At 34.1% G+C, this 27101-nt stretch overlaps 2 protein-coding genes and 1 long non-coding RNA gene across 3 annotated transcripts in view; 1 reads left to right on the top strand and 2 right to left on the bottom strand.

Annotated features, from left to right (window-relative positions):
• Window positions 1-2164: 2164 nt before the first annotated feature.
• LOC136990227 (rhomboid-related protein 4-like) lies at window positions 2165-3174 on the top strand. The gene has a single exon (XM_067288610.1). The coding sequence runs from the start codon at window positions 2209-2211 to the stop codon at window positions 3037-3039; it is 831 nt and encodes a 276-aa protein (XP_067144711.1). The 5' UTR covers window positions 2165-2208; the 3' UTR covers window positions 3040-3174.
• Window positions 3175-3839: 665 nt separating this feature from the next.
• Window positions 3840-4118, bottom strand: LOC136989980 (uncharacterized). Its single transcript, XR_010882986.1, has 2 exons — window positions 4044-4118; window positions 3840-3931 (listed from the first exon to the last, which is right to left on the bottom strand). It is a non-coding gene; the product is annotated as an uncharacterized lncRNA (long non-coding RNA).
• A 7036-nt stretch (window positions 4119-11154) lies between these two features.
• The window catches only part of sws (patatin like phospholipase domain containing sws), a 164726-nt gene continuing 148779 nt past the window's right edge, over window positions 11155-27101 (bottom strand). The window contains exons 32-36 of the mRNA XM_067288448.1: window positions 23889-24041; window positions 22438-22545; window positions 12118-12208; window positions 11698-11777; window positions 11155-11611 (exon numbers count right to left, since the gene is read on the bottom strand). Coding sequence (XP_067144549.1) covers window positions 11552-11611; window positions 11698-11777; window positions 12118-12208; window positions 22438-22545; window positions 23889-24041 — 492 coding nt within the window. The 3' untranslated portion in view covers window positions 11155-11551. The remainder of the gene's footprint in view (window positions 11612-11697; window positions 11778-12117; window positions 12209-22437; window positions 22546-23888; window positions 24042-27101) is intronic.

The raw sequence follows: 27101 nt of genomic DNA, 5'->3' as shown, positions 1-27101 counted from the left end.
ATAGCATAACTTACTTTTCAAAGTTCTCGCTCCTTCGTCGCTCGTTATGCTGTTCCATATGTCGCATCACTTGTAAGTAAATAACTATTGTATTATTTTTTAAATAAATAAATTTTTTACACAGTTCTTTATTGTGTAATTTTGATTTTTTACCTTTTTTACTATTTTTTTAATTTGCAGTAAATTTGTGTATTCTTGTATGAAAGGGCGCCAGATTTTGTTTTGCCCGGGGCGCTCAAAACCCTAGAACCGGCGCTGCTCGGCGAAACATAATGCAGTTTGAATCTGCTTTTAAAAAAATCTCCGCCCTGTGGGCCTCTTTTAGCAAGCCCATTATGTGTTCGACAATGGGGACAATGGGGCGGCCGGGTGGTGAGGGACGGAGCCCGAAATATGCGGAATGGACCACCCCCGAAAAATTCCTGGGGAACCGTATTCGATCCCAGGTTCCCAGAGTGGTAGGCTGCCACCTTGACCGCTCGAGCATCCGGCCGTCAGTTTGAATCTGCTGTGACGATTCACTTAGATCAGCTGCATAATTAATAGCATTAATGCCCCTAAAAAACAAACATTCCTGCAAAATTTCAGAAAGTTTCGATAAAAAGCACAGGAATTATTAAGCTTCAAACTGGGTGAACAAAATCGTGTCCCCCACACGCACGCACACTAACATCCATACATACAGTAATTACCACCCGAAATTATTTGCATTTCTCGATGTTTCAAGATCCCGAGTCCAAAAATGTAAAAATCTTGGGGGTCATTTTTGACCGATCGTCTCGTTTTCCCTCTGTTAATTATCACAGAGCCTGGAAGTAAAATTAACGTCCAAATAAAATGATTTTTCTCGGGTGTTTAAATAATAATTGTTACGATGTATGAAAAAATGGGTTTTCTCACTTCTGGCCCGTTTTGAAAATTGTCACTGCATCCCGCTGATGATAACAGTTCTAAAATATTCCCAAAATACTTGCAAATTGGCCACGTTTAATAAGATTTCTTTTTAAAACACAGTTTTATAGGATATTAATAATAATAAATAAATTTGTTAATTAATGAGTTTTGTTTCCAGAGAACTAAACAGAAAAACTATAAAATATCTTATTAAATATATATTTACTATAAAAAAATGTTTTCTTTTTATAGTAAATATATACGAAGCAGACAATAATGACGGCCGGATGGCCGAGCAGCCTACCGCTCTGGGGAACCCGGGTTCGATCTGGACGGATCAATAAATTTCCAGGAATTTTTCGGGGGATGGTCCGTCAGGATATATCGGGCCTCGTCCCTCACCACCCGTCCGTTCCATTGTGGGTCTGGCCGAACCCATAATGGGCTCGATAAAAGAGGCCCTGTTGGTGCCCACAGGGCGAAAAGAGTTTAAAAAGCCCCATAAATTCAGAATAAATAGGAATGCCGTGGGCACTAAGACAGCCTCTTTTAGCAAGCCGATTATGGGTTCGACCAGGTCCACAATGGGGCGGCCGGGTGGTGAGGCCCGACACATCCGGACGGACCACCCCCCGAAAAATTCCCGTGTTTTCGCCGGTCCGGATTCGATCCCGGGTCCCCCAGAACGGCAGGACCGCTCGGCCATCCGGCCGTCTCTACCACGCCTTCTATGAAAAGTGACAGCAGTCCATAATTATGATTTAAAATATTTTCATTTATATTTGAACAGTTAGATTTTTCAGATTTAAAACAATAAATGCCTATCGAATAGAAACGTACAGTACAGTACGTATCGCTCCTACGTATTTGTCGAAAACGTTTTTAAATGATGCGGTTCCTTCCTACAAGGAACAACTGGCGGCGACACAACGCAGTTCCAAAGCACGACTATTTTAACTGTTGGTCCGATAAGCCCCGTGTATTATCTGCCTTGCGGTAATTTAATTAATACGTATTCAATACAGACTATAAATATTAACAATATCGAATAGTTTTTCGATTGAAATTTATTCCGACACGGGCTATTTAATAAAAGTGAATAAAAATTTAAAACTAAAAATATTCGATATAAAAATAAAGTACTATTAATTTTTCAAAGAAATTTAATTAATTTAATTAGTTTAAAGTATTTATTTCACTCGCACTTTTTAAAAATAAAATTAATAAGTTCGAAGGCAAGATGGCAACAAGGCACTTTTCGAACGAGTGTTTGGCGTGATGTGTTAAGATTTGGTCGTTGGTGACGTTCCGAAGATGAGGAATCGAAACAGATCTAATTACGGGATTACGTTGCTTCTCTTCCATATTTTCGGTACAGTGGGTATAGACCGAATACCACCGGTGACCGCCGTCACCGTCGTCCTGCAAGTAATCATCTATTTGCGTTTGATACAGCTGCCGTGGTACCAAGTCTCCGACGTTTGTCTCAGTTTAGATCACGTCTGGTACGGAAAGGAATGGCACAGACTTATTTTTGCAGCTTTAGAACACGCGGACGACATCCATTTATACTACAACATGGTATCCTTCATCTGGAAAGGACAACAATTGGAACGACGATGGGGAAAATTCAAATTTTTCTACATTTTGTGCGTGTTTACAATACTAACAAACGTCACTTTGTTAGCTTTAAGTCACGTGGCCAGTGAATGTTTCGATCCAGTTTATCGATATCACTGCGCGGTGGGATTTTCCGGAGTCATCTTTGCCCTGAAAGTTCTTACCAACTATTATTGGCCACAAACCACCGCCGTAGTTTACGGATTACCGTTCCCGGCGTCGTATGCCGTGTGGTTAGAACTGGTGGTTATTCAATTACTAGTACCCGGCGCTTCTTTTCTAGGACATTTGGCGGGTATCGTGGTCGGAGTGTGCTACGTGAAAGGACCTCTGAGACCGGTCTTGGATGCCGCGGAGAATCTGGGTAGAAGAATTTTTATGCCGGCACGAGACGATTATTATTCGCCGCGGAGAGAGGAAGGCCGGTTTCGGTACGCCGGAGACGGAGATTTCGGTCTGTCCGCCGAGGAGATTCGGAGACGACGGCTCTTTCGGTTCAATTACGTCCCCACCACTCGCAATTAAGTTTTATAAAATTAATTTATTCCCTCGGTGAAAGTAAAAATAATATTTTTATATTTATTTCGTACTTTTGTACATTTTGTATTTATTGAAAAATTATACTCGTACTCGAACGTATTAAAGAATTTTGAATTATAATGCAGTCTGGCAAGTCTCTTATCTACTGTTTAGTATTATAAAACCAATTGTGTCTTCAGATTGTAGAAAAATTGCTATTTCCTCGAATACTTTGTCTTCGTACTGAAATGTTTCGATGGTTTATTTCTTCATCTTAAGTACAATATTTTGAAAACTTACACAATTCTTTTTTTGAACAACAGACTGCCATTCTATTCTTTTAAAATATTTCAAAATTTATTCATTCGTTTAATAGACTACATTTTAAATATTACTAAACCTTAATTTTAAATTAAAAAATTCAATTATTATAAATTTTAACGCATTGTATTATTTGAGTTCTCTAAATAATAATGAAACAATGACCATAAAATGAATCATTATGGGCAAGCGCCAAATCCGACACAGGTCGCTCAAGATGGCTGCCGAAACAGGTAAGGAACCGACCACGTGTTTGTTCAATGCCCGAGCCGATTCAGTTTCCGTCGGTGACGACTGTTGCGATGACCAAATGGAGAACAAATCATCGAATTTATGTCAAATTCTAGACTGTATCGGCGACGGGAAACGTCGTCTTGTAGAAAGTGAAGCCGTTTTAGATGCAGGACACATCGTATTTTGCGGATTAAACTCTAACAACAACACCGAAAGTTCACGTTGTTGCTTTTGTGTTTCAATCTCAGATATTGTCGTTTTAATACATCTCAATTACGGGGAGAATGCACGTGCAAAGCGGGGCCGTCTGGTTTTCGTAAACACGTGACAGCCGAGCATAATACTAAAATGAAAACATAAAAACGTAAATTAACTTATATTTTCAATTAAGAATATTTTTAAAAATTTGACCGGAAAGTTATCTCGACATATGTATACGAAGATAGAAAATTTACCTATTTTCTTTCCGATCTGCGTACAAAAACAATTTTTCGACAGGCATGTCCATTTACAAAAAAAAATTAGACATTTTTTTTTCTTTTTATGTGGACGGCTTCAGATTTCCAAACTTGAATTGGAATATTACCTCTACGTTATGACTACATAAGAATTATTATTTAAAAATAAAATAAAAGACTATCGTCTGTAGAATTAAAACACTTCTCACCTGTTACACGTTAACAGGTGAGAAGTGTTAAATATTTTAAGCAGTATACACCATGTTCAATATAAAAACATAATTTTATTTATCATAATAGTTATGTTCGGTGTTGTTATTAGAGTTTAATCCACAAAATACGATGTGTCCGGCATCCAAAACGGTTTCACCTTCTGCAAGACAGCGTTTCCTGTCGGTTCCTTACCTGTTTCGGCAGCCATTTTGAGCGCCCTCTGTCGGATTTGGCGCTTGCCAATAGAAGTCGTTATTTTAAACACTCTCCAAAGAATTTAAAATGCTAAAACATAGAAAAAACTAGTTTCTATCACATTATTTTAAATTTTACAGTTTAAAATCAGAATTTTTTTTTATTAATAGTCAAAAATCTTAATTTTTATTAAAATTTAATAAATTTTTTAAGAAAAAATAACTTACAAAAATTAAAAGTAAGGGAATTTATATAAATTTAGTATTTTTGACATAAGAAATGAAAATTGTTGTTTAAGTAATTTCAGTTAAGTATAAAAACTACATACTGTGCTAGTGATACTGTAGTTTTAAGTAATATTGATTATAAGCGGTAGAAAGTTTCCTTTTGATGGCGGGTGAAAGTTCCCTACATATATATGTAGGGCTTGGCTGATGAGGGCTTATACAGGGCCTGGGGATAGTGGACCCCTTTAACCATTTTTCTCCCTCGAATAAATGAAATACATTGCTTTTCATTAATAAAGAAACATTTCGTCTTTAAGATTTTATTTTCTGTCAGTAAAAGTAACATTTTATAGGAATAGGAATACCGATAGACAAATTTATTTAGTAGCAAATTGTAATTCTCTTCTAAGTGTTCTAAATAGAATCTGATTACGAATTCGGTTCTTTGGAAGTTAAAAATGTAGCATTTTAAAATAGAAAAACTAAAAGGAATTTCTTTGTTTTTTAGGAATTAATTTGAAATGTTTACTACTTTATCTGATCTATTGGTGAAAAATAATTATTTTGATAGTCAATCATTTTTAACATCGAGAATAATATGTTTCTATTCCAATTGTTTAAAACAAATTATTCGGAGTGAAATTTGTGGCATTACGACTTACCCGAATGATAATTCTTGTCCCGATTTCCGTTTTAAAAAATATGCTGCAGTTCGCAAGACTTCATCCCTTTATTCCTTTATTACAGATTAAAATTATCTAAGAAATGTACTTTATATCATAAAACAGATCGTATTAGAATAAAAGTATAAAAAAAACCATGGCAACAAATTTTTTTTCTAACTTAACTATTATAACGCGAGAAATTCAAAATATTTAATGTACCGGTACAGTATATTCAAATATTGCAACACGTGATGCAAGCCGAAGCAGTCCATGCTTAATAGACTTCTGTTGAAAACATACATTAGTAGAGTGGAGTATTCGTATATAAAATAGTAGTTTTTGTCAAATGAATGCGAAGCAGAGACAACAGGTACGGTATTGGATAAGTATCGGCTTGTAATGATGGGACAGTTATCGCATTTTAATGTATCTACTATCAGAATGTAACAATTGATATCTATCGGGTGTATTTGTAAATTAAAAAGTGCCAGAGCGAGAATCCTCTGCAGCATGGTAAGGAACAGCAGCCACGTCTTTACGTAAGGAACGGCGTCGAAAGATTGAAAAGATGGTCCATTTATTTTGATGAAAAGCAGAGATGCGACATTCCGAATCAACGGGTTGGAACGAAGACCGGATGCTATTAAATTTATTGCACCGAATCCCCTTTCGTGCTACTACCGATTGGAATAGTTTTTAACACACTTATCAATTCGACGAAAGTTTGTGGAACTGGTCTTCCGCCTTCGTCGGAGTATTCTCGAAAACCATTCGATTTCTATCTTCGAACATCGAATAAATCGGTGTCCCGAGTTTGAATCGCCACAGTCTGTGGAGTTTTGTATGGGCCAAGTGCAATATCTGCAAAACGGCTTAAACGCACCAAAAATAACATTATTCGTAATCAGTGCAAGAAGTAATTTTCTCGGTTTTTGACGATGTACTTATTCTAAAGTCAAACCCAAATGTCCGACCCGGGATCGAATAATCCCCAGGAATTTTTCGGGGGTGGGCCGTTTGGATATGTCGGGCCCCGTCCCTCACCACCCGGTCGCCCATTGTGGGCCTGGCCGAACCCATAATGCTGTGCCCCCCTCTTAGTGCCCACAGGGCGGAAAGAGTTTTAAAAATATATTTACGTGGCGTTTAGGGAATTTTAATTAAAAGTAATGTCACGATGACGTTTTTCTGGACATGTTCCCTACCGGCGCGGCGACGGGTCAGAGAAGGTTCCTTGCATCCGGTTGTCGTAACCCTGTGTGTTCGCGCTAACGACACCATTCTTAATGTGTTTAATTCGCCGTTTTACACGTTGTAGTATAAAAGTATTCCAATTTGTTAACATCGATGAATGCGTACGCATTTCTTAAAGTTAAGATCTTTTGCATCAGTCTAACCCAATATTACACTATCGTATACTGTAAGGCAGTGGTATTCAATCTATGGGTCGCGACCCCATTTGAGGTCGCGGAAAATTACCTTGGGATCGCACCAAGGACGACGCCAGCCAATGGGTAAGGGGGGGCAAGATGATGTAAATTGATAGAGGATATGAATTGTATGTAGGTAAAATAGTAAATGATTAAAACTTTATGAATCGTTTCTATGTACCGGAAAAGAAATATCTCAAATAAAACATTTTCTTTAACTTCCAAGAAGCCTAAGAAGATTATTTTAATTAAAACTTAGCATTTAAATAACTTTTTCGAATTTCTAGGGGAGGGCAACTGCCCCTCTGCCCCTCCCCCTGGCGACGCCCTTGGGATCGCACTGTTAAAATGTTTGAATACCATTGCTGTAAGAAAACCTAAAGAACACTTAATTTCATGTAGTAACCCTGCCATAGACTGTGGGTATGTGGCAAGTTAAATTAAGTTCAAATACAGTGGGTGATCGGATAACGAACACTTTCGAGAAAGATTTTTATGTTCGGACGACGAACACCTCGCAGAACAAACACAAGAAGCAGCGACATAAAATAATAAATACCGATTGGTCTTCTCTCGTCTTCGGGCAACAATTCGAAACTTTTCAGAACGCGGGAGACGTCGACATCGACGCTCAACCCGGTATATACTAATCGGATAGAATTCCTCCGAACTTCGAAACTAACGCTTGTAATTCCAGCATTTTATTTTTTTGACAGAAGCAGTTCTTTTACAGTATTCGCTAGACTGTCGGGCGGCCAGTCGTTAAGTTTTGCGTCGGTTTTTATTTTCGAAAGGTGAGAGTATAATAGCAAAGGTAGAGTGTGGCAGATGATGTCCGATGTACGGCTTATACTGGTCTACAGTACGCCACAGTTCAATCTTATCTAAGACACAGTATAACCAAGAAGACTCAAGCAACTACAGGAGTAACAAAAATCACATCTGAGAAATAAAGAACATTGAAGAGCTCATAAGGGAACCTGAAACGGATCTGACGACAGAAGAACGCCAAGAACTCTCGAAAGAAGAACACCAAGAAACTCGGCGAGATATGTTTTATTGTGAAAAAAGGATGAATGCCGTTATCTGCTATTAAAGATCATTTGAAGAAGTAAGAGGATGTCAAAACAACGGTCTTAGAATAGCATCCAAACCAGGTTGAGGTTAATTGTAATTGTAGAGATTCCCAAGCCTATGTTATTAATTACGTCTGAAAAATCCTGGAGAGAAAAGCAATCGACATTCGACAATTCTTTAACCCCCACGAACGGCAAAACCTGACTACATATGTACACAGTCTTGCATTTTTATTATTACATATAAATAAATGTAGTAAGAAAGTATATATCTTATTTTTCGGGGTCTCCAGAACGAATTAATCAAATTCCCATAAAAACCTATGGTAAACCGATAATCGGTTAACGAACGGATTGTGCTCGTTAACCGATCACCCACTGTATAGTAAAATACCCTATCGAATAGATAAAACATATAATACGGTAAATCTAGAACACAAGGCTGTGTTATGTTGGGTGGGAACAATCACCTCAGTCTACCGACCTCGAGGTTGCGGTTTCGAACCCGAACTGGGAAATTCGGTGATGATGGTTTTTCCTTACTTTTAAATGGAGATATAAATTACTGTAGATCCAACTCTGAGAATTTCCCTTTTACTTTTTCGTCTGTGATAACAACACGGGAAAGTATTGTAATCGTTTCAAAATTTAACTCCCCGGCTACTAATTAATGCAATGTAGTGTAATCGTGTCATATTTGGTCCTCCGGGTTTTTTAAATCGATGTTTTTGAGGCTTCCTAAAGTAAAAAAAAAAAAAAAAAAAAAACTAATTCCTTGTGTCAGGGGATGATTGTGCTCGCGTCTATTTTGTTTAATGTCTCGGGAAATGGGTAAAAATTAAGAAACGAAATTTGGCGTGGTAAATGCTGTTAAATTTTGGTGGTTAAAGATCGTGGGAGTTGGAACATAGAGGGCCTGTCCCTCATCGAAACAAGTCTCGAGTGAGGTTGGGCTTAACGAAAATTTTACTTATTAGCATTTACAATTGTGAAGCCTCTTGACGGTGTTAGAGTCTACTGACGCCTTCATACAGTATACTCCATAACTTACAGTGAAAGATAGGGTTGCTTGTCATTCTCAGGATGATGAAAGAGGATGAAACCATATGGGAGATAATGGTAGCAGACCGATATACACAAGTATTGATTGACAAGCTAATTCACATTTATTAAGATAACAGATAAGTTCTTACATTATATTGATCGGTTTCTTCTCGTCTGTAGATATCTCTGGAAGGTGGTTTTCGTAAGGAGAAAATGATGATGGTATCTTAGATCAGTGGTTCTTAACCTTTTTATACTCGTGGCCCACCAAATATTTCATAAATTTTTTGTGACCCCCATTTTTTTAATAATTTATATTTCTTAAAGTATCTATAATAAATTGATTTTTTAATTATTGCTTTATTTTTTATATAATAAAAAAATTTATATAATATAAACAATAATATATTATTATTTGTAATATAATATTATAATATAATATAATAATTTATATAATATAAACAAATATATAATTTTGCATAATCATAACTTTATTATTTCAAACTAAAACAGCCACAACTTGTGGTAAAGATTTTGCATATCTTTTGTAAAAATATTTAAATTTTCAAAGCCTACTATTTTTCCTAATTATTTTTAAAATTCCAAGCATTAATAGTTTCTTAGAAATTGCTTTGGAACAAAAGAAGTCAATACTGCGGTGTAAGTAGCATATTTGCATTTAATTCTTCTGTACTAACAAAGTTGTATGTAGGAAGAAATAAAAAATAAATAAATAAAACTAAATAGGAAAACTATCTTTATTATTTCACTTTTCTATACGATATTCGGTTATACATCAATTTTCTTTTTATTATATTCCGAAGGAAATTTTGCATAATTTGGCGGCCCCCCGTTAAGAATCACTGTCTTAGATGGTGATCTTTGTACCCTGGACAAGACTAATCCTGATATCGGTTGCTCGGTCCCTTTTGGTAGAAAAAGGACTTGTTTGTGATGACTTCATTTTATAATCAACCAGTAGGGATGCCGGAAGCACGAAAGGATAAGAACCACCGGACAGAGACGACCTCGTGTCCTCGAGAACACGGGTTTTTATCCGATTTGTTGCCGAATTCCGATATTGGTTTTGATCTGTAACTTCCCCCGTCCCAATTGGTCCCCGACCTGTTTGCTAAAGGCACAATTCGGTCGTGGAGACAATGACCACCCCTCTCACCCCGAAGGGTTGGGTTACGTTTCTTTGAATGATTGCCAGTAAATTAGAGAAAATGGTTTTTCCTTCCCTCTTGGAGAGGATGCAGCTGTGTCCTCAAGGTCCTCAGTCACAATCTCTCCAAGAAAGCATTTGCTTTTTTGATTTTGACACACTGTTAAGTAACCACAAAGTTTTGTATCAGTGTCACTCCCTCTCACACAATCTACGAGTGGAAATGTGTCAATTAAATTTTACATCACCCAATTTCTTCGCTTCCCCAACCTCGCGTAAAGGATATATCGCCCGTTTATCGACATTAGTTTGGTGGTCGGGACCAGCCGGTGGGTGGTGCGTCCGCACAAAGCTCCGCAATCCTGCACGATCTAACTCTTGCAAAATTTAAAAATTGATCAGTTCATTATTTGCTAAGTTTTCTAACTTTCGCTAATCTATTTAACAAATGGTATGTCTACCATTAAAATATTTTGTTGTTTGAAACTGCTATTTTATTTTATTAAAGGTCCCAGCACGACAACCTTGCACTGGGCCCCGCTATTTCTTGGGCCGGCCCGTTGGCGGTACATCTCCCACGTTGTCAGTTGAGATCCAGATGTCTCACAGTCAGAGAGTACTATTTGTAAGTTCCTTCAGCACTACTAGGATGCAACTTTTTGCAAGAGACTACATCTGTGATGATGAAATACTTGGAAACTTCATCTTGACAATGCCCTCTCAACTCATTGTATCCAATTCAGAAGTTTCTTACCAAGCATAGAATACCATAGGTGCAACAGTCCCTACTAACCAGACTTCGCTATGTGCGACTTTTAGCTCTTTCCCAAACTGAAGATGCCATTAAAAGGGGTATAGATATTTCGTAACGACGACGACATCAAAGCCAATATGACAAAGGCACCGATGGCAATTTCCAAAATTACTTTAAGTGGAAAGCGTGTTGGAATGAGTGTGCGCAGCAGAAAAAGGAGCAATTTGAAGTGGATTAAGTCAAAACACAACATACTTTTCTCCTTGCCAAAGGACAGATAATTTTCTATCAGACCTCATATTATTCTCTAACTTCTAGAAATTAAATTAATTCCAGTAATATTAAAACTGAATTTATTATTTAACAATTTTACAAAATATTACAAAGATTATGTACATCTATAAACAACTGACTTATTCTATAGTTATACTATTCATTCTTTCATTTGTTGAATTAATAAACAATTAAAAATAGAATATTCATTTTCAACAATTTACAAGTAAATGATTTTAAAGAATGAAATTCATTTTTCATAACAAAATTTGACTAACATAATTTATAAAATACTAAATTTTTCATCATAATATATTTATAATATGATAATTGGCTTTTTAGTTTTAATTTTGCAGAGAAATCAAAACTAAAACAATTGAAAAAATTATTTTAGTAATTTGTAAGATTTAATCTTAACTTATTGGCACTTAAAATGAACTTTAAATAATTACAAGACGATCTATTCGACATCTGATAGAGAGCCTATTTGTTGAGAGTTTGTGGGAGAAAGCTCATCCTCCTAAATGGAAAACAACAAACAATTATACATATGCATGCTCAATGAATGATAATCTACGATACAAAGCTAATTATAAGTTCAATTACCCTATCGGTGTCTAATAATAGATCGGGTTCGGGTTCCGAAGTAGCTTCTCTTTCGTATTCGTATTCTTCTTCTTCCGAGACTATAGTAAATAATAAGTTGTTCTAGTATTTTTATTGTAATTAAGCATTAAAAATTATCTATCAAACAAAACTGACCAATAAACAATTAAATTACAAGTAGTGGTAAGTTTAGTTTTAATTAGGAGTTTAATTTTTGACAGTCTCATTTAAAAAAACATTAATGTTCAAAATTTATATTAATTAAAAAACATTTTAATTTTCAAAATCATTTCTCATAAATTATCAGAAAACACCTAAAAATTTACAAATCAAGTACTGGGGATTTTATGAAAAGTATTTAAATTGCACACAGTACAGAATAAAATTCATATAATTGTATTTGTAGATATTTATACTCACAGTCTGAAAGTTGTGATGGCCTTGGAGATTGAATCTTGCACACCCTTTCTGTTAGATCAATAAACGAAGCACCACACAAATTTTTCCCCGACTAATATTTAAAGTTCGATTAAAATATAAAATTATTAATAAATTTGAAAAAATTCTTATAAAAAGAAAGAGCTATATAAATGATTGTTTTAACAAAGCAATGAATAACTAATATTTCTCAGTTCATGTAATATGTAAAGAAAGAAAAGTGATAAATGCACTATTTATATGCTTAAAGTGCGATCGAATGAAAAGGCGCCTTTCGGAATATCGTGAATTACGTGGTTTGCAAGACACCTATTCCTTTTGTGATAGTCGGGGCCGGATTTGAGGCCCTAGACATTTTCTTCTTACCGGGCCCCCTTATAAGAAATAGAGCACACAATAAATATAAAATAATAAATAAAACAAAACTAAATAATGTGAAAAACTAAAACAAATCTTAAATTTTTATTACTAAAAAATATTTAATCTACAACAATAAATTTTAGTTTTTCTAGAAAAGTTTGAACGGTTTGTTTATAAATTTAAAAAAATTGAAATTTAGTCTAACAAAAGTTGTTATACAATAACAATATTTATCAAGTTTTAAATAATCTTATTTACAAATCTTTTCAAAATAGAGTTTGACCATGCCCTTCAAAAAACTGGGCCCAGACATTTGTCTCTGCGATGATCCGGCCCCGTAAATAGTCAAAAGTGTGCGACATTTCTGCAGCAGGATACTCAAGCATGTGATGTCAGCGTTAGGCAGCGTACACCTAGTTAGTTGTAATTCTTTCCTATACAATGCATGCCACTGGGGGAAAATGATGTTGATGGATGCACATCAGCAAGGTGTAATACAGGGCAGACTTGGTGATGACAAAATCCTGTATCATTCAACACCTCCAAGACAATATGAACTACAAGTGGCAACAGCAATGAAACAAAGAGGAAAGATGTGTTGCTACACATCTCTTCTTGCCTAATGTCTTGATCTATTGTAACATACATTGGGCATACAGATCACCGACCAACCCAGTTCTTAACAAGACCTGGCCATTTTTGACATATTTTTTCAGATTTAGAAAAAGCAACCATCAGATGTGATATATGTGGCATACAGGACAGCATTGAGCATTACCTGTTACACTGTTCAATACTGGAAGACAAGTAAGAATGGATTAAGTTCCTCCTTCCCTAAAAGGGAATGGCCATGTCAGCTAAGTGAGCTCAGTGGATACTTCCCTATCTTCTGGTTATCTGTTACTTTCAGAGAGCAGACAGTTAAATGATTTTGTCTTACTCTTGGTATTTTCTCCTGTAGATTCATTTGTCATAATTCTCTTTGGTCTTTTTTACTCGTGATGTCCAATGGGCATGATTTGCATCAAAATAAGTGTGTAACTGCATGTCTTAATGTATGTATGGTTATATCCCTCTAACATTTTTGAATTGTTATATGATGTAAATAACAGTTTATATTGTATGTTTTTCTGTATTCTTATATTTATGCTCATATAATCTTTTGGAAAAATTACCCTTATTGTGTAAATTCTGTATAATTTGGTTTGTTTTGTATTGGACTAATTATTGGTGTCTTGCATGTATGATACTAGATACACATACTGTCAAATGGTGTTAAATCTAACATTGACAGTGTATGTGTGTATAATTTTATATAATATTTGGCATAGAGTTTAACATGCTATTTGTTTTGCACGTACCCAGTGCCTTTGTTCATGCTTGGTTATATTTCCGTGACTATACACAGACAGCTGCACTACATCTGTTGTAAGTCCTCTCTTCTATACATTTCTATGTAGCATAAAAGGTATTACGTATGATTATTTTTTTCTGATATGTAATAGCTTGTATTTTTCGACCTTTGTAATGCTTTGCAGAGCCAAGGCAACAGTAAATAAAGATCTTTGCTTCTTCTCTGTGATTAATGTATCATGATGTATGTGACCTAAATTTGACTAATTTTTAGACTTATCACACCTTGTAGGTCAAATAATGAAAACTGAGTCAGAGATCAGATCCAAAAAAATATACGCTTTTATTGACATCGGAAATGCATTATAGTCCCTCATCAGTCCAACCATCTCATGTAAATGACAAAAATTATACGAGGGCTGCTTCTTTTTCGACCTCTGATGGTCCATAAAACAAGACAAATGTAAATAACAAAATGAATTTATTACCTAAAGTTAGGTACAAACATGGCTACTTTTCGACATAATCACCGTGAAGACTGAGGCATTTGTCTATCTGGGGACGAGCTTTGAAATCCCCTCTTCATAGATTGTTGCCACCAACAACGACTTGAGATGGGCCTTAACATTGTTTTGAAGATTGTCATTAGTCTCAAACCTCTGCCCGTTTTCAGTTCAGGAAAGAGGTGGAAATCACTCAGTGCTAAATCGGGGTTATATGCTGGGTGTTTAAAGGTGGTGAAAATTTCCACCCAACTTGGAACTTTTTAACGTGTGAAGACTTCCACCTCTTTCCTGAACTGAAAACATGGCTAGGAAGGCAGAACTTTGAGACTAATGACAATCTTCAAAACAACATCATTAAGGCCATTTCAAGTCACTGGCAGCAACATTCTATGAAGAGAGGATTTCAAAGCTCGTCCCCAGATAGACAAATGCCTCAATATTCATGGTAATTATGTTGAAAAGTAACCATGTTTGTATCTAACTCATGGTAATAAATTCATTTTGTTATTTACATTTGTCTTTGTTTTTATGGACTATCAGAGGTTGAAAAAGAAACAGCCCTTGTATAATACAGACAAATTTAATTTTCAGTTTACATAATATTTAAATAATATCAGACATGTAAACTGTACCTATAAGCAGAATTTCTGGGTGTACATATATATATATATATAAAGATAATATGATGATCCTGCTCAGAGACTGCACATTTACCTATTTAATACAGACGTATTGACAAAAATTTTAACAAAAATTCTTTACAAATACAAACATTAAATGAAAATAAGTGTCCCGATTGGTTAATAAATTTAATACAGTTTACATTAATTAATAATTATTTTTCTTATAATGAGAACTTTTATTCATAGGTAGAATGAATACCAATACGGGTATTTGTATAGACCCAATATTAGCAGAACTTACCATGACAAAAATAGATTTAGAATTTCAAATATTAAAGGAATTAAAGCTGTTTATCCCTATGTTGATGAATACTTAGTATATAATAGTGAAATAACAAATATGGTAAGACCCCACTTAATGCTGATTCGACATAACGTGGTCTGCTCAAAGCCTTAAAAAAACCTCAAAATTTATGCTGATTCAAATTATCATGGCATTTTATTGATTCATATATAATATGATTATTTACTAACACGAACCAATCAGCAAAAGATGGCAATTCATCATAGCGCTGTAATTTCCTTAAATCTATGTTTGTTTTATGCAATTTTGGAAAAAATATAACATCATGGATGCCGTACGCAATATTGACTCTGCAGGCAAAAATTAACTGATAAATGCACGAACAAAATGTGACAGGAATTATGGCTGAAGGTATCGAAGAATTCTCAACGAGAAGAGCCTATTGCTGTATCATTAAGTTGACCAAAGTCAACCTAATCGATACAGCAGGACTAGGAGATGAGCAGGATATTGAGGAGTTACTGCAGGTTTCTGGTGAGTGCCTTACCAACAACAACCTTCAAGAACTGAAAGAACAAGGAATTCATGTAGAACTGGAAAATAGAGATTCTGTAAATGAAGAACCCAAAGAACTTGCTACAGATTTCCTTAGTAAAAGTTTGGTAACGATAACCGAAATCATTGATCAAATTGTACAAATGATCTAGATTTTGATAGTAGTGGAAAAGCAAGACGAGGCAATCTCTTGCTGCCAACATTTGCTTAAGGAAAGAAAAAAAAAGCGACAAATGAAACTACATGACTATCACAAAAAACAAGAATTTCAGAAAAGCCAGGACTTTCATCACAAAAAATGAACTTTACACGTCTGTGTGCATATGTTTGTGTGTTATTTAACATACAGTGAGTGGTCGGTTAACGAACATAATCTGTTCCAAGACTTAGTTCGCTATCCGAATTGTTCGTTAACAGATTATCGATTTACCATAGGTTTTTATGGGAATTTCATTAATTCGTTCTGCAGACCCCAAAAATAAAAAATATATACAGGTAGCCCCCGTATAACATGGAAGTTACGTTCCAAAAAATTGCCATGTTAAGCGAATCCGTGTTATACGAAACAAAGAACTAGTATGAAAAGGGGGGTTAGGTTCCAAAAATTAAAAAAACATGCTACTATATTTTCACTGTTAAGATAAATATCTTTATTAAAATTTTCTTAAGAAGTGATACATATTAATTCTAAATTGAAGAAAAACACTGAGATCAGTGTTCTTCAATTTAGAATACAATATTTGGTGTGGGAAACACCCTATTGATCATATTAATATAAATTAAACAACACCAAAAGAAGATGCATCGAGATCTGGCAACACTGAAACAAGTTTTGAGAAGGACCACATGTATCGACAGAAGGTGAGAAAAGAAACTTTACATACTGTACTTAAGTACTAATAGTTCACAAAAATTATGCAGGAAAATCTGATAGTACGTACACACTCGAATAAAAAATGTCAAACGAGGTATCTTTGGCACTTAAAAGCTTTATCACATTTATTAAACTGTTGTATGGGAATTTCCCTAATTTCAAATTAGATAAAGTTCGCTTTTAATAGTTTCTATTACATTTCATGTTGTACGAGGGTTTTACCCAATTCTCGAACTGTGTTAGAGTGAATCCGTGCTATAGAAGTGCCGTGTTATATGGGGGTTACCTGTACTTTCTTACTATGTTTATTTATATGTAATAATAAAAATACATGTATACACAGTCTTGCATTAATCTGTCGAATGTCAATTGCTTTTCTCTCCAGGATTTTTCAGACGTAACTAATAGCATTGTAATTGTAGAGATCCCCAAGCCTATTAACCTCAACCTGGTTTGGATGCCATTCTAAGATCGTTGTTCTGACATCTTCCCACTTCTTCAAAAGGTCTTTAATAGCAGATAACGGCATTAATCCTTTTTTCACAATAAAACATATCTCGCCGAGTTTCTTGGTTCTTTCGAGAGTTCTTGGCGTTTCTTTTGTCGTCAGATCCGTTTCAGGTTCCATTATGAGCTCTTCAATGTTCTTTATTTCTCAGATGTGATTTTTGTTACTCTTTTAGCTGCTTGAGTCTTCTTGGTTATACTGTATCTTTCTTAGATAAGATTGAACTGCAGCCTACTGTAAACCTGTTTAAGCCATACTGCCCAGCAACATCAGATGACATCTGACCTCTCTCTACCTCTGCTATTATACTCTCACCTTTCGAAAATAAAAACCGACGCAAAAGTTAACGACTGCCCGCCCGACAGTCTTGCGAATACTATAAAAATATTGTTTCTGTCAGAAAAATAAAAGGCTGGAATTACAAGGGAGAGTTTCAAAGTTTGGAGGAATACTATCCGATCGGTATATACCGGGTTGAGTGTCGATGTTGACGTCTCCCGTGCTCCAAAAAGTTTCAAATTGTTGCCCGAAGACAAGAGAAGACCAATCGATATTCATTATTTTACATCGCTTCTTCTTGTGTTTGTTCTGTGAGGTGTTTGTTGTCCAAACATAAAAATCTCTCGCAAAAGTGTTCATTATCCGATTTGTTTGTTAATCGATCACCCACTGTATATTATTATGCAAATTAATATAAAAATAACAAAGTAAAATCTGTTTATTTTTGGTCACGTGTTCCCCTTTCCCTATTTACTCGTTTAACGCTGTTTCATTTAGCACTTTGTCATCTATGAATGCATTCCTCGCGTTAAGTGGGGTCTTACTGTAATATATTATCTTAGGTAAATAAAAATTTGAAACTGAAAATGAAATTAACAATCAAATAACATATTTAGATGCAAGATTAGTCAGAAATAGTCATAACATTAATATTGAAAAATGTACTAAAGTCTGAAATTTGAAAATTAATCAATTACTACTCAGAAATCCCCACATATATAAAGAAAAATACATACCTTATGACAATAGAAAAAATTAAGACTAGAACAACTTTACCTGATGATCAGAAAAAAGAAATAAAAGATGACAAAAATATGTTTAATGAATGATTACAAAAAAAAAGTATTAAACACACAGCTAAATCAGTCTCAGATTCTAAAGACTAGTAAAATACAAATTAATACATCAAAAATAGTTCAAAATCCCTTTAATATATTTTAATTTAAAAAAAAAAAAAACACTATGATTTTACATTAATCCCAGAAGTAACAGGAAAAATAAACAGACATACAAAATCAGATCAAATTAGACATATGGGAGACAGAAGGATTAGTATATAGATTTAAATGTAGCTGTGCACACCCCAGTATCTATGTGGGGGAAACAAAACAAAAAAATTTAAAGTTAGATTTAAAGAACATTAACTCCATAAACATAATAGTAAAAATTCATCTGTCTCAATTCATTGTAATAATGAGTATGAAATTAAAAAAAAAATCCAGTTAAAATCACGAAAAAAGAAAATAATACGAGCACAAATAATTAAATTACATAAAGATACTAGAATAAACGATAATATTGGATATCAACTTCCAGAATTCTGGTATGCCTACATGATAATTCCCCTAGGATCAGGCTTCTTTAAAAACTCAACTAAATTTATAAGATTTATAAGTCAACCTTCGTGCATATCCAAAGAAAAATGTTACCCAATCTTTTAATCAACTGTACTCTTAACTATTTTGTAAACCTTTCTTTTAAACCAGTGTTTCTCAAACTTTTTGGACCGCGACCCCCCCTTCTGCACTTAAAAGTTTCAAACGACCCCCGAAGAATAAGTATGTGTCAAAAAACATCCCGGAGGGAGGGGGTTAGGCTCGTATTTAAATATTTATATTATTTTTATTATTTATATGTGCAATTTATTTAAGTAAAAATTATTTTATATATTTTTTATTTCTATTATTTCTAAACATGAATCCATAGTAAATTTATAAAATATTTGAAAAAATTGATCTGGCATCAATTTTTCAGCAACCCCCCAAATATTTTTCACGACCCCCACTTTGAGAATCACTGTTCTAAACATCTGTTATTTAAGAGTTAAAAAAAATTATATAACTGTCAGTTAAAATTAATTTTTGTTAAAGATTTCCTTGTTAATATGTCTAATATTAAAATAGGAAAATAGTTGTCAGTTAAATGATTCCATTGAAAACAGGATCATCATATTACTAGGGTTTATACAAAAACCGACTTTTTAAAAAACCAGTTTTCGAATCTCAACTTTTTTGCAAAACCGGTTTTAACTAGTTTTCGAATTCTCACTCCCCCAAAAATGGAAATAAGGAATGTTTACAACTTATTTTAAAACTTTTTAATTTATTTAATATTTATAAAATTTCAAAAATATAACAAAATAAAATTGGCCAACATCTACACAAAACAAAAAAAAAAAAAAAAAAGTGCTAGAATATAACATTAAACTATAAAATTTACTCTAAAGAAAACCATAAAGTAAAAGAAATAACAATGAATGCCTACAAAATATGATTTTAGAAAGCAAAGAACATCTATAGATCTAACAGTGTCCTTATTTTGCACACAAAATTGCCAGAAATAGAAAAAACACTCACTTGCTACTGAGCTGGGTTTAATCGTCTTTAAAGCATTAAATAATAAATCTAAATTTTTCATTCTTCTGTTTGTACCCTCTAATACTAAAATCTTTTTTAGTGTCTTAGGGCTGGACGAAGTCACTTCAGGTTCTTGGAGATACAGTCAAACCTGTTTTTATGCGGTCTTTTTTTGTGCGATTTTTTATTTGTGCGGTATAGTTGGCGACTAGTCTCGTGCGATTCGTCATGTCTCACGTTGACTTATTATAGCTAAATAAACTTATTATAGCATAAATGAACTTATTATAGTAATATTATTGCATGAATACGTGAAAAATGAAATAATGTATTTTTTAAGTCAACAAAACACCACCTGGACAAAAATATGTAAAACAGACGATAGACCAGACGATGCAGTCAAGTGCTGACATCTGTTGTCAATAAATTCTATTTCGTACGGTTTTGAGTTATTTTCTATGTGAGACTTTTTTTTATGCGGTCCCTATTGATCGCATAAAAAAAATTATTTTTTTAATTGTGTTGCGAAAACTTTTTTTTATAGGCACTCGTGAAGTTTTGTGAGTTTTTTTATGCGGTCCCTATCCACCGCATAAAAACAGGTTTGACTGTATTTATGTATCGATTTTTCCATAGCATTTTTTAAAGCTATGGCTTGATTTTCTTCTTTGCCACTTTTTCATCATCGCAGTCATCTTCTATAGAATAATTTAGATATAATCTCGATAATATTTGTCCAGATAACTTAATGATAACAGATTTTGCAGCTAGTGGAAGAAATACGTTAGACGACTAGAAGTGTTACTAATCCTGTTTGTCTCCTCTCTTGAATTCATACCACTAAAGCATGTAACAACTTGAAACTAATTCGTTTTCAAATTTTTCAATTCACATAACAAATTCAAATTTGCCTTCATTTGTTAATAAATAGGATGACAAGATGCAAACTATGTCGTCCTAAGGCATCGGCTACTAAACACATCGATCCTAAAGCTTTAAGAAACTCTACAATTTTACAATACTCTGCTTTGTTCCACGTGTGAGAAGCACTGATGTCATTCAAAGCTGAAACAATGAATTCTTTTAAGAGTACAAATCGTTCTGTCGTTTTTCCATTGTTGAAAGATCTCCCCCTATTATAGGGAGAATTGGATGCTTTTTAGGCATAGGGGAATATTTTTTGTTTTTGTAGTTAGTTTTATGAAACTTAGTATTTAACAATATTCCAGTTTTATGTCAGAGATGATTTTGTGTCAAAATGTTGATGTTTTTAATCAAATAATTAATTAATTTGTGTGTTTAAGTCTAGGCTCAAAAACCGGTTTTTTAGTTGGAAAAGCTCAGTTTTCAAATTATATAAATTTCTTCAAAAACCCGGTTTTCCAAAATTGACAAACCCTACATATTTCCTGTAATGCTGTTTACTAGTATTGTACACAATTAAGTTTTATATTTGTGTTATAACTAATTGGTCTTTTTTCTAAAATCTGTTATTTAGGTGGTAAGAAAATTATATAAAAGTGTAAGCTAAAATTATTTATAAAGAATTTTTTGTTAAAATTTTTGTAAATATGTCTACATTAAATAGGTAAATGTCCAGTCTCTGAGTAACACTCATCATTAAGAACAGCATCATATCATCTTATATATATATGCCAGAAATTCTGCTTACAAGTACAGTTTACATGTCTGATAATTATTTAGATGTTATGTAACTGACAATTAAATTTGTATGTATTATATAATTTTTGTCATCTGTGAGACAGTTGGACTGATGAGGGACTAAAAGTCTGAAATGCATTTCCAATGTCAATAAAAGTGTATATTTTTTTGGATCTCTCTCTGACTGACTTGTCAGTTTTCATCACTTGACATCCATGGTGTGATAAGTCTGAAAATTAGCCAAATTTAGGCCACATCAGGTAAATAAAGGTTTAATTAATGAAAGCATGATATGCTTCTTGTGTGTGTGGAGAGTGCAAGACCAGCAAATATTCACAGCAGAGGCTTCTTTCTGCTCCACAATAATGCCCACCTCCATGTTGTCAGAGTCACGGCAAAATTGCTTGCCAAGTTTTATTGGAAAGTGCTCGATCACCCTACCTACGATCCAGACTCGAGCCTTTGAATTTTCACCTTTTCAATCCTCCGAAGAAACACCTCGAAGGACACCACTATGCCTTGGATGCAAAAGCAATGGCTGCTGTGACAGATTGGTTTGATTCCCAGAGCAAGGACTTCTATGACTGCATTTGTCACGTAGTTTCTTGGTGTGACAAGTGTCTTAATGCATATGGGAAGTATGTGTAAATATCTCTTGCAATAACATTTCCACAGGCAAAGGTACCTTTTTATTTGATCATAAATATTGCATTTCAGCAGAGCTTAAAATATTGCTTCTCAATTAACTTGAAAATGTTAGTATTTTTTTAAAGTGGTTATTTACATAATTTTTTAAAAACAGATTGTTACTTTTGTTTTGACTTTATAAGTATTTAAATTTCTACTTTACCAGAATATCTTTTTTTCATAATTCTTAAATGCAAAAATTGCTAAAGTAAAGAGTTTTGAAAATTCAATTACCTGAAAATTTAGATGGTGTTGATTGGAAGATTGGTAATTACATAATGGCCCATGATGCTTTGCTTTGTTCTCATTAAAATAATTTTTCCCGTAGTTGTAACCAACTTCCTGTAAAATTAAATTAAATTTCATAAAAATAATAAGGTCAATACAATATTGTAAGAAGCTAAAGAAGTTTAATTGTCAAATATTTCATATTTCATAGGTATATATAAAATAAAATTAAGGCAAAAATGTAAAACTGCTTTAAATAAATTCAGTTAATCTTAGTATATTTAATTGAAGTATTAAATACTTCAAGTTTAGCCCAACAACTACCGGATTATACCAGACTACTTTTCCGTGATTATATTTAATTAATTACTAAATAATTTGTCACTAGAGGGCGGTGTTAGGCACTATTTCTTATTAAATTTAATAATTAAGAATATTCTGGAAGAAAAGAATCAGCCTGGACCGGGAGTTGTGGGTTTAAGTCCCGCTCTGGGCCGATTTCTTTTCTTCCAGAATATTCTAAATTATTTAATAAACATTAATTTAATTATAATTAGGGGAGACTATCCAATTTTTTTTGAACAAGTGATTAAACTGTTTTTTGTCTGTTTTTTCTAGGTAAGTTTTAACCTAGTTGTTTGTTAATTTACTTTTATTCTGAATAGTTCTCCCATGTAGTTCTCTAAGTTTAGAACGTTTTAAATCACAAATTTTCATAAATTATTATTTTAATTGATGTATATGTTGGCAGAATATGTTGTATAGCTAAGATTTTTGTATACTTGTTTTGTTTTTTGCTTTAACCCCACATCAAGGTTTTTGTACCAAATAAATAAAATAAAGAAATATAATTATTAAATTTAATAAGAAATAGTGCCTAACACCTCCCTCTAGTGATAAATTATTTAGTGATTAATTAAGTATAATTGCAGAAAAGTAGGCTGGTGGCTATTTGGCTTTACAAATTTATCAGGTTTTGTGATGTTTGTTTATACTAAGTACTTTCTAGGAAAAAAAAACTGAGCTTTGTGACATAGAAAACAAACTGTATGAAAAGAAAAATTTAAAACTGATTTAAATCTAAAATAAAAAATTATTGTAGAGATCAATGTAAATTAACAGCAATTAGAAACTTGATTAACATGTAGTGCATGATCAGCTTACAACTCGGCAATCAGCCCAGACTTTACATGGCAAACTTTGACCTTGAATATCTCACCTATAGATCAAATTTTGAAATGCCTGCTTTGTCACAAAATAGGCCTTGCCAAGTTGTACATATCTGAGAAAAATTGTGTTTAGTGGTCGTGTGGTTGCTTTAAACTCCAATCATAGACAAAACACTGACTTACGCACAGCATCACTCAATTATCAAATTCTTTAATGTTCTTAATGACAATTACTGCAAAAATAATTGATGTGATCAAAATGTACACAGATTATGTAATCTTGCTTACCATTATTTCATCAAAGCTTTTAAATTGTAAAGTCGCATATTTGTCAATAGGTGGTCTAAGATATGTACAATAATCACTCTGTTTTACTTGTTCAAGTTGTCTTGAACAACATACATAAGCCAAACGTGACTGTATTTCTTGAAAATTTGGTACCTGTAAAATTAAAATTTGTCGTCATTAAAGCATAAAGAACATATTCATTTTAATTGTTTTTATTAATAAAAAAATCTACATTTCTAATTTAAATTTCATATTTTATATGATGATTATTAAGTTGCTGAGAAATATTTAAGTCCCTTCATAATGCTATGTTATTATTATTATTATTAATATGTTGGGTTAAGTGAGATAGACTCGGTTAACACCGGTGGCTGTGTACTATGCCGGACCAAAGTCAAGGCATAGTAACCAAAACAGAAAGTAAAGAAGTGTATCAGTGTGTGTGTCTGTATTCAGGAAGTTTCTCACAATATGACATGTATTCAATATAGTGGCCTTCTGTAGTGTGATGTGTGTGTTTCTATTCAATTGTAATGTGCCCAGGCTTTTGTGCAGTGTGTGTGGTATGACACCTGTAGAGGAGAGAACACCAGGTACAATAAGCACCCTATCCATCCTCCACGGATGCCTCATTTCCTGGGTGAGTTCTGTGTACCTGCCAATTTTTTCAGTGCATGTGTTTTGTATATTGTTAGTGTTTGGAAAGGATATGTCTATAATGTATGTGATTTTATTGTGTTTGTCAATGAGTGTGATGTCTGGTCTGTTGTGGTAAATTGTTTTATCTGTGATTATGGCTCTGTCGTAGTACATTTTGTGCGTGTTGTTTTCCAATACTGTCTGTGGAATGTATTTGTAGTATGGTTCGTGGATGTCTGCTAATTTGTGTTTCTTTGCAAGCTCTTGGTTTATCATATTTGCTACTTGATTATGTCTGTGTAAATAATCTGTCTGTGCCAAGAGCTTGCAACCAGAGGTGATGTGTTGTATAGTTTCTGGCACGATGTGACATTTTCTGCATGTGTCATTTGTGAGTGTTGCATCTTTGAGTGTGTGTTTTCTGTAGTTTTTAGTATTTATGACCTGATCCTGTATGGCGATCATGAATCCTTCCGTCTCCCCAAGAGGCATCCCCGAGCTAACCAGCTGTTTGACGCAGTTTTGTCAACAAAATCCTGGGCCAGATCGTAAGGATGCCTGCCATGGAGTGCCTTTCGAGCCCACGATTGCTTAATGGTGTCTATGCTTTTTATATGTTGTGTTGTGTCCATACGATATGAGTGTAAGTTTAATGGTGTGTTATTCGAGTCTGCTAGAGTTACTGCTTTATGTAATTGTGATGTTTCTTGTTTTTTATAGAAAAACTCTCGCAGTGACTGTATTTGTTTGTAGTGAAGGTTAACTATGTCAATCAGGCCACATCCGCCATCTTTACGTGGAAGGATTAATCTTTCTGTGGCGGATTTAGGATGATGATGTTTATGCTTAGTAAGTGTTGTTCTTGTTTTCCTTTGGAGTTGCTCGAGATCTGTGCGAGTCCAATGTATAACTCCAAAAGAATATGTGAGTACTGGGATGACATACGTGTTTATTGCTTTAACTGTGTGTTTTGCATTTAATTGTGTTCTGAGAATAGCATTTAACCTACTTTGGTATTCTTTAATTAATCTTTGCTTTATTTGTGTATGTTCTGTTAGTTTGGCCTGTTGGAATCCTAAATACTTATAGAACTCACCCTCTTCCATGGATTCAATAATGTCTCCATTTCCAAGTGCAAAATCTTCTTTCTTCAGGATTCCTTTTTCTATGTGAACTGTTTTGCATTTATCTAGGCCAAATTCCATTTTTATGTCCTTGGTGTATGAATGTGTTATTTGTAGGAGTTGACAAAGTTGTTTTTGTGTGGATGCATAAAGTTTTATGTCATCCAAGTACATGAGATGTGACAGTGTAAACTGTGTTGTTTTTTCATGTCTGATATTGTAACCATATTGCGTGTTGTTTAACATGTTTGATAATGGGTTCAGGGCTAAGCAGAACCAGAGAGGACTCAAGGAATCTCCTTGAAAAATTCCTCACCTAATAAAAATTTGGTTTGTTTGTATGGAAGTGTTACTAACCCTGAGATGTAGTGTTGTTCTCCAGTGCTGCATAGTGTTTTGAAAGAATGCAATGAGTGATGGATGTATTTTGTACATATGTAAAATATGTAGCAGCCAACTGTGTGGAACACTGTCGAATGCTTTTTTGTAGTCTATATAAGCCATGTGTATGTTTCTGTGTTGTTTGTGTGCTTGCCGTAGAATTGGCTGAATCTATGAGTAACTGTTCTTTGCATCCTTTGTGATTTCTACAGCAAACAAAATATACAAACATATTGAAGAACACGACATTCTGTTAGAATGTCGTGTTCTTCAATATGTTTGTATATTTTGTTTGCGATACAGGATGTCAATAATTTGTACAGTGTTGGGAGACATGTAATTGATCTGTATTGTGTGGGGTCTGTGGTATTGTTGTTTTTAGGTTTCATGTAGGTGATGCCCTGAGTAAGAAAATTTGGCATGTCCTGTGGGTTGATGATAATGTGTGTTAGGTGTTTAGCTAGTTCCTGGTGCAGTGATGTGAACTTTTTGTACCAGAAATTGTGAATGTTGTCTACACCAGGTGTCTTCCAGTTGTGTGTTCTGTTGACAGTGTATTGGAAATCATGTATGTTTATTTCAGCACAGGGCATAGTTGGTATGTTGTGCAAGTTTCTGTTCTCCTCCTCGATCCAGCCTGCATCAGCATTATGCGTGACAGCACTGAACCAAAGAGAAGACCAGTATGTTGTGAGTTCTTCTTCTGATGGTGTGCCACTGTGCTGTGTATCATTGTTTGCTTTGTTATTAATTTGTCTGTAAAAGAGTTTTTCATTGTTTGTAAATAATTTATTTTGTTGTTTTCGTAGTGTACATGTTTTGTATCGTTTGAGTCTACGTGCTTTGGCAGCAAGTTTTTGTTTTAGTGTATCAATGTATTCTGTAATGTGTGTGTTGTGATGTTCATGTTTTGTGTGTGTTTTTATTTTTTTGAAAATGTTTTTGAGCTGTTTCCCTAATTTGGGTGTTATGTTGCTTTTAGTGTATTGTGTCAGCCTATCTAATTGCTGTCTAATGTCATTTATTTGTATTTCAATTCTTCTCTGCCAGGCAGGCTTGCGATAGAATT

The sequence above is a fragment of the Centruroides vittatus genome, unplaced genomic scaffold, assembly GCF_030686945.1.
Source record: "Centruroides vittatus isolate TY-2023 unplaced genomic scaffold, ASM3068694v2 scaffold_861, whole genome shotgun sequence".
Taxonomy (NCBI): Eukaryota; Metazoa; Arthropoda; class Arachnida; order Scorpiones; family Buthidae; genus Centruroides; species Centruroides vittatus.
Note: the sequence above shows the minus strand (reverse complement) of the source record. Positions and strands in the feature narration are given on the sequence as shown.

Bases quoted from the DNA above. Each gene is read 5' to 3' on its own strand.
- LOC136990227 (XM_067288610.1), top strand. From the start codon at position 2,209: ATGAGGAATCGAAACAGATCTAATTACGGGATTACGTTGCTTCTCTTC.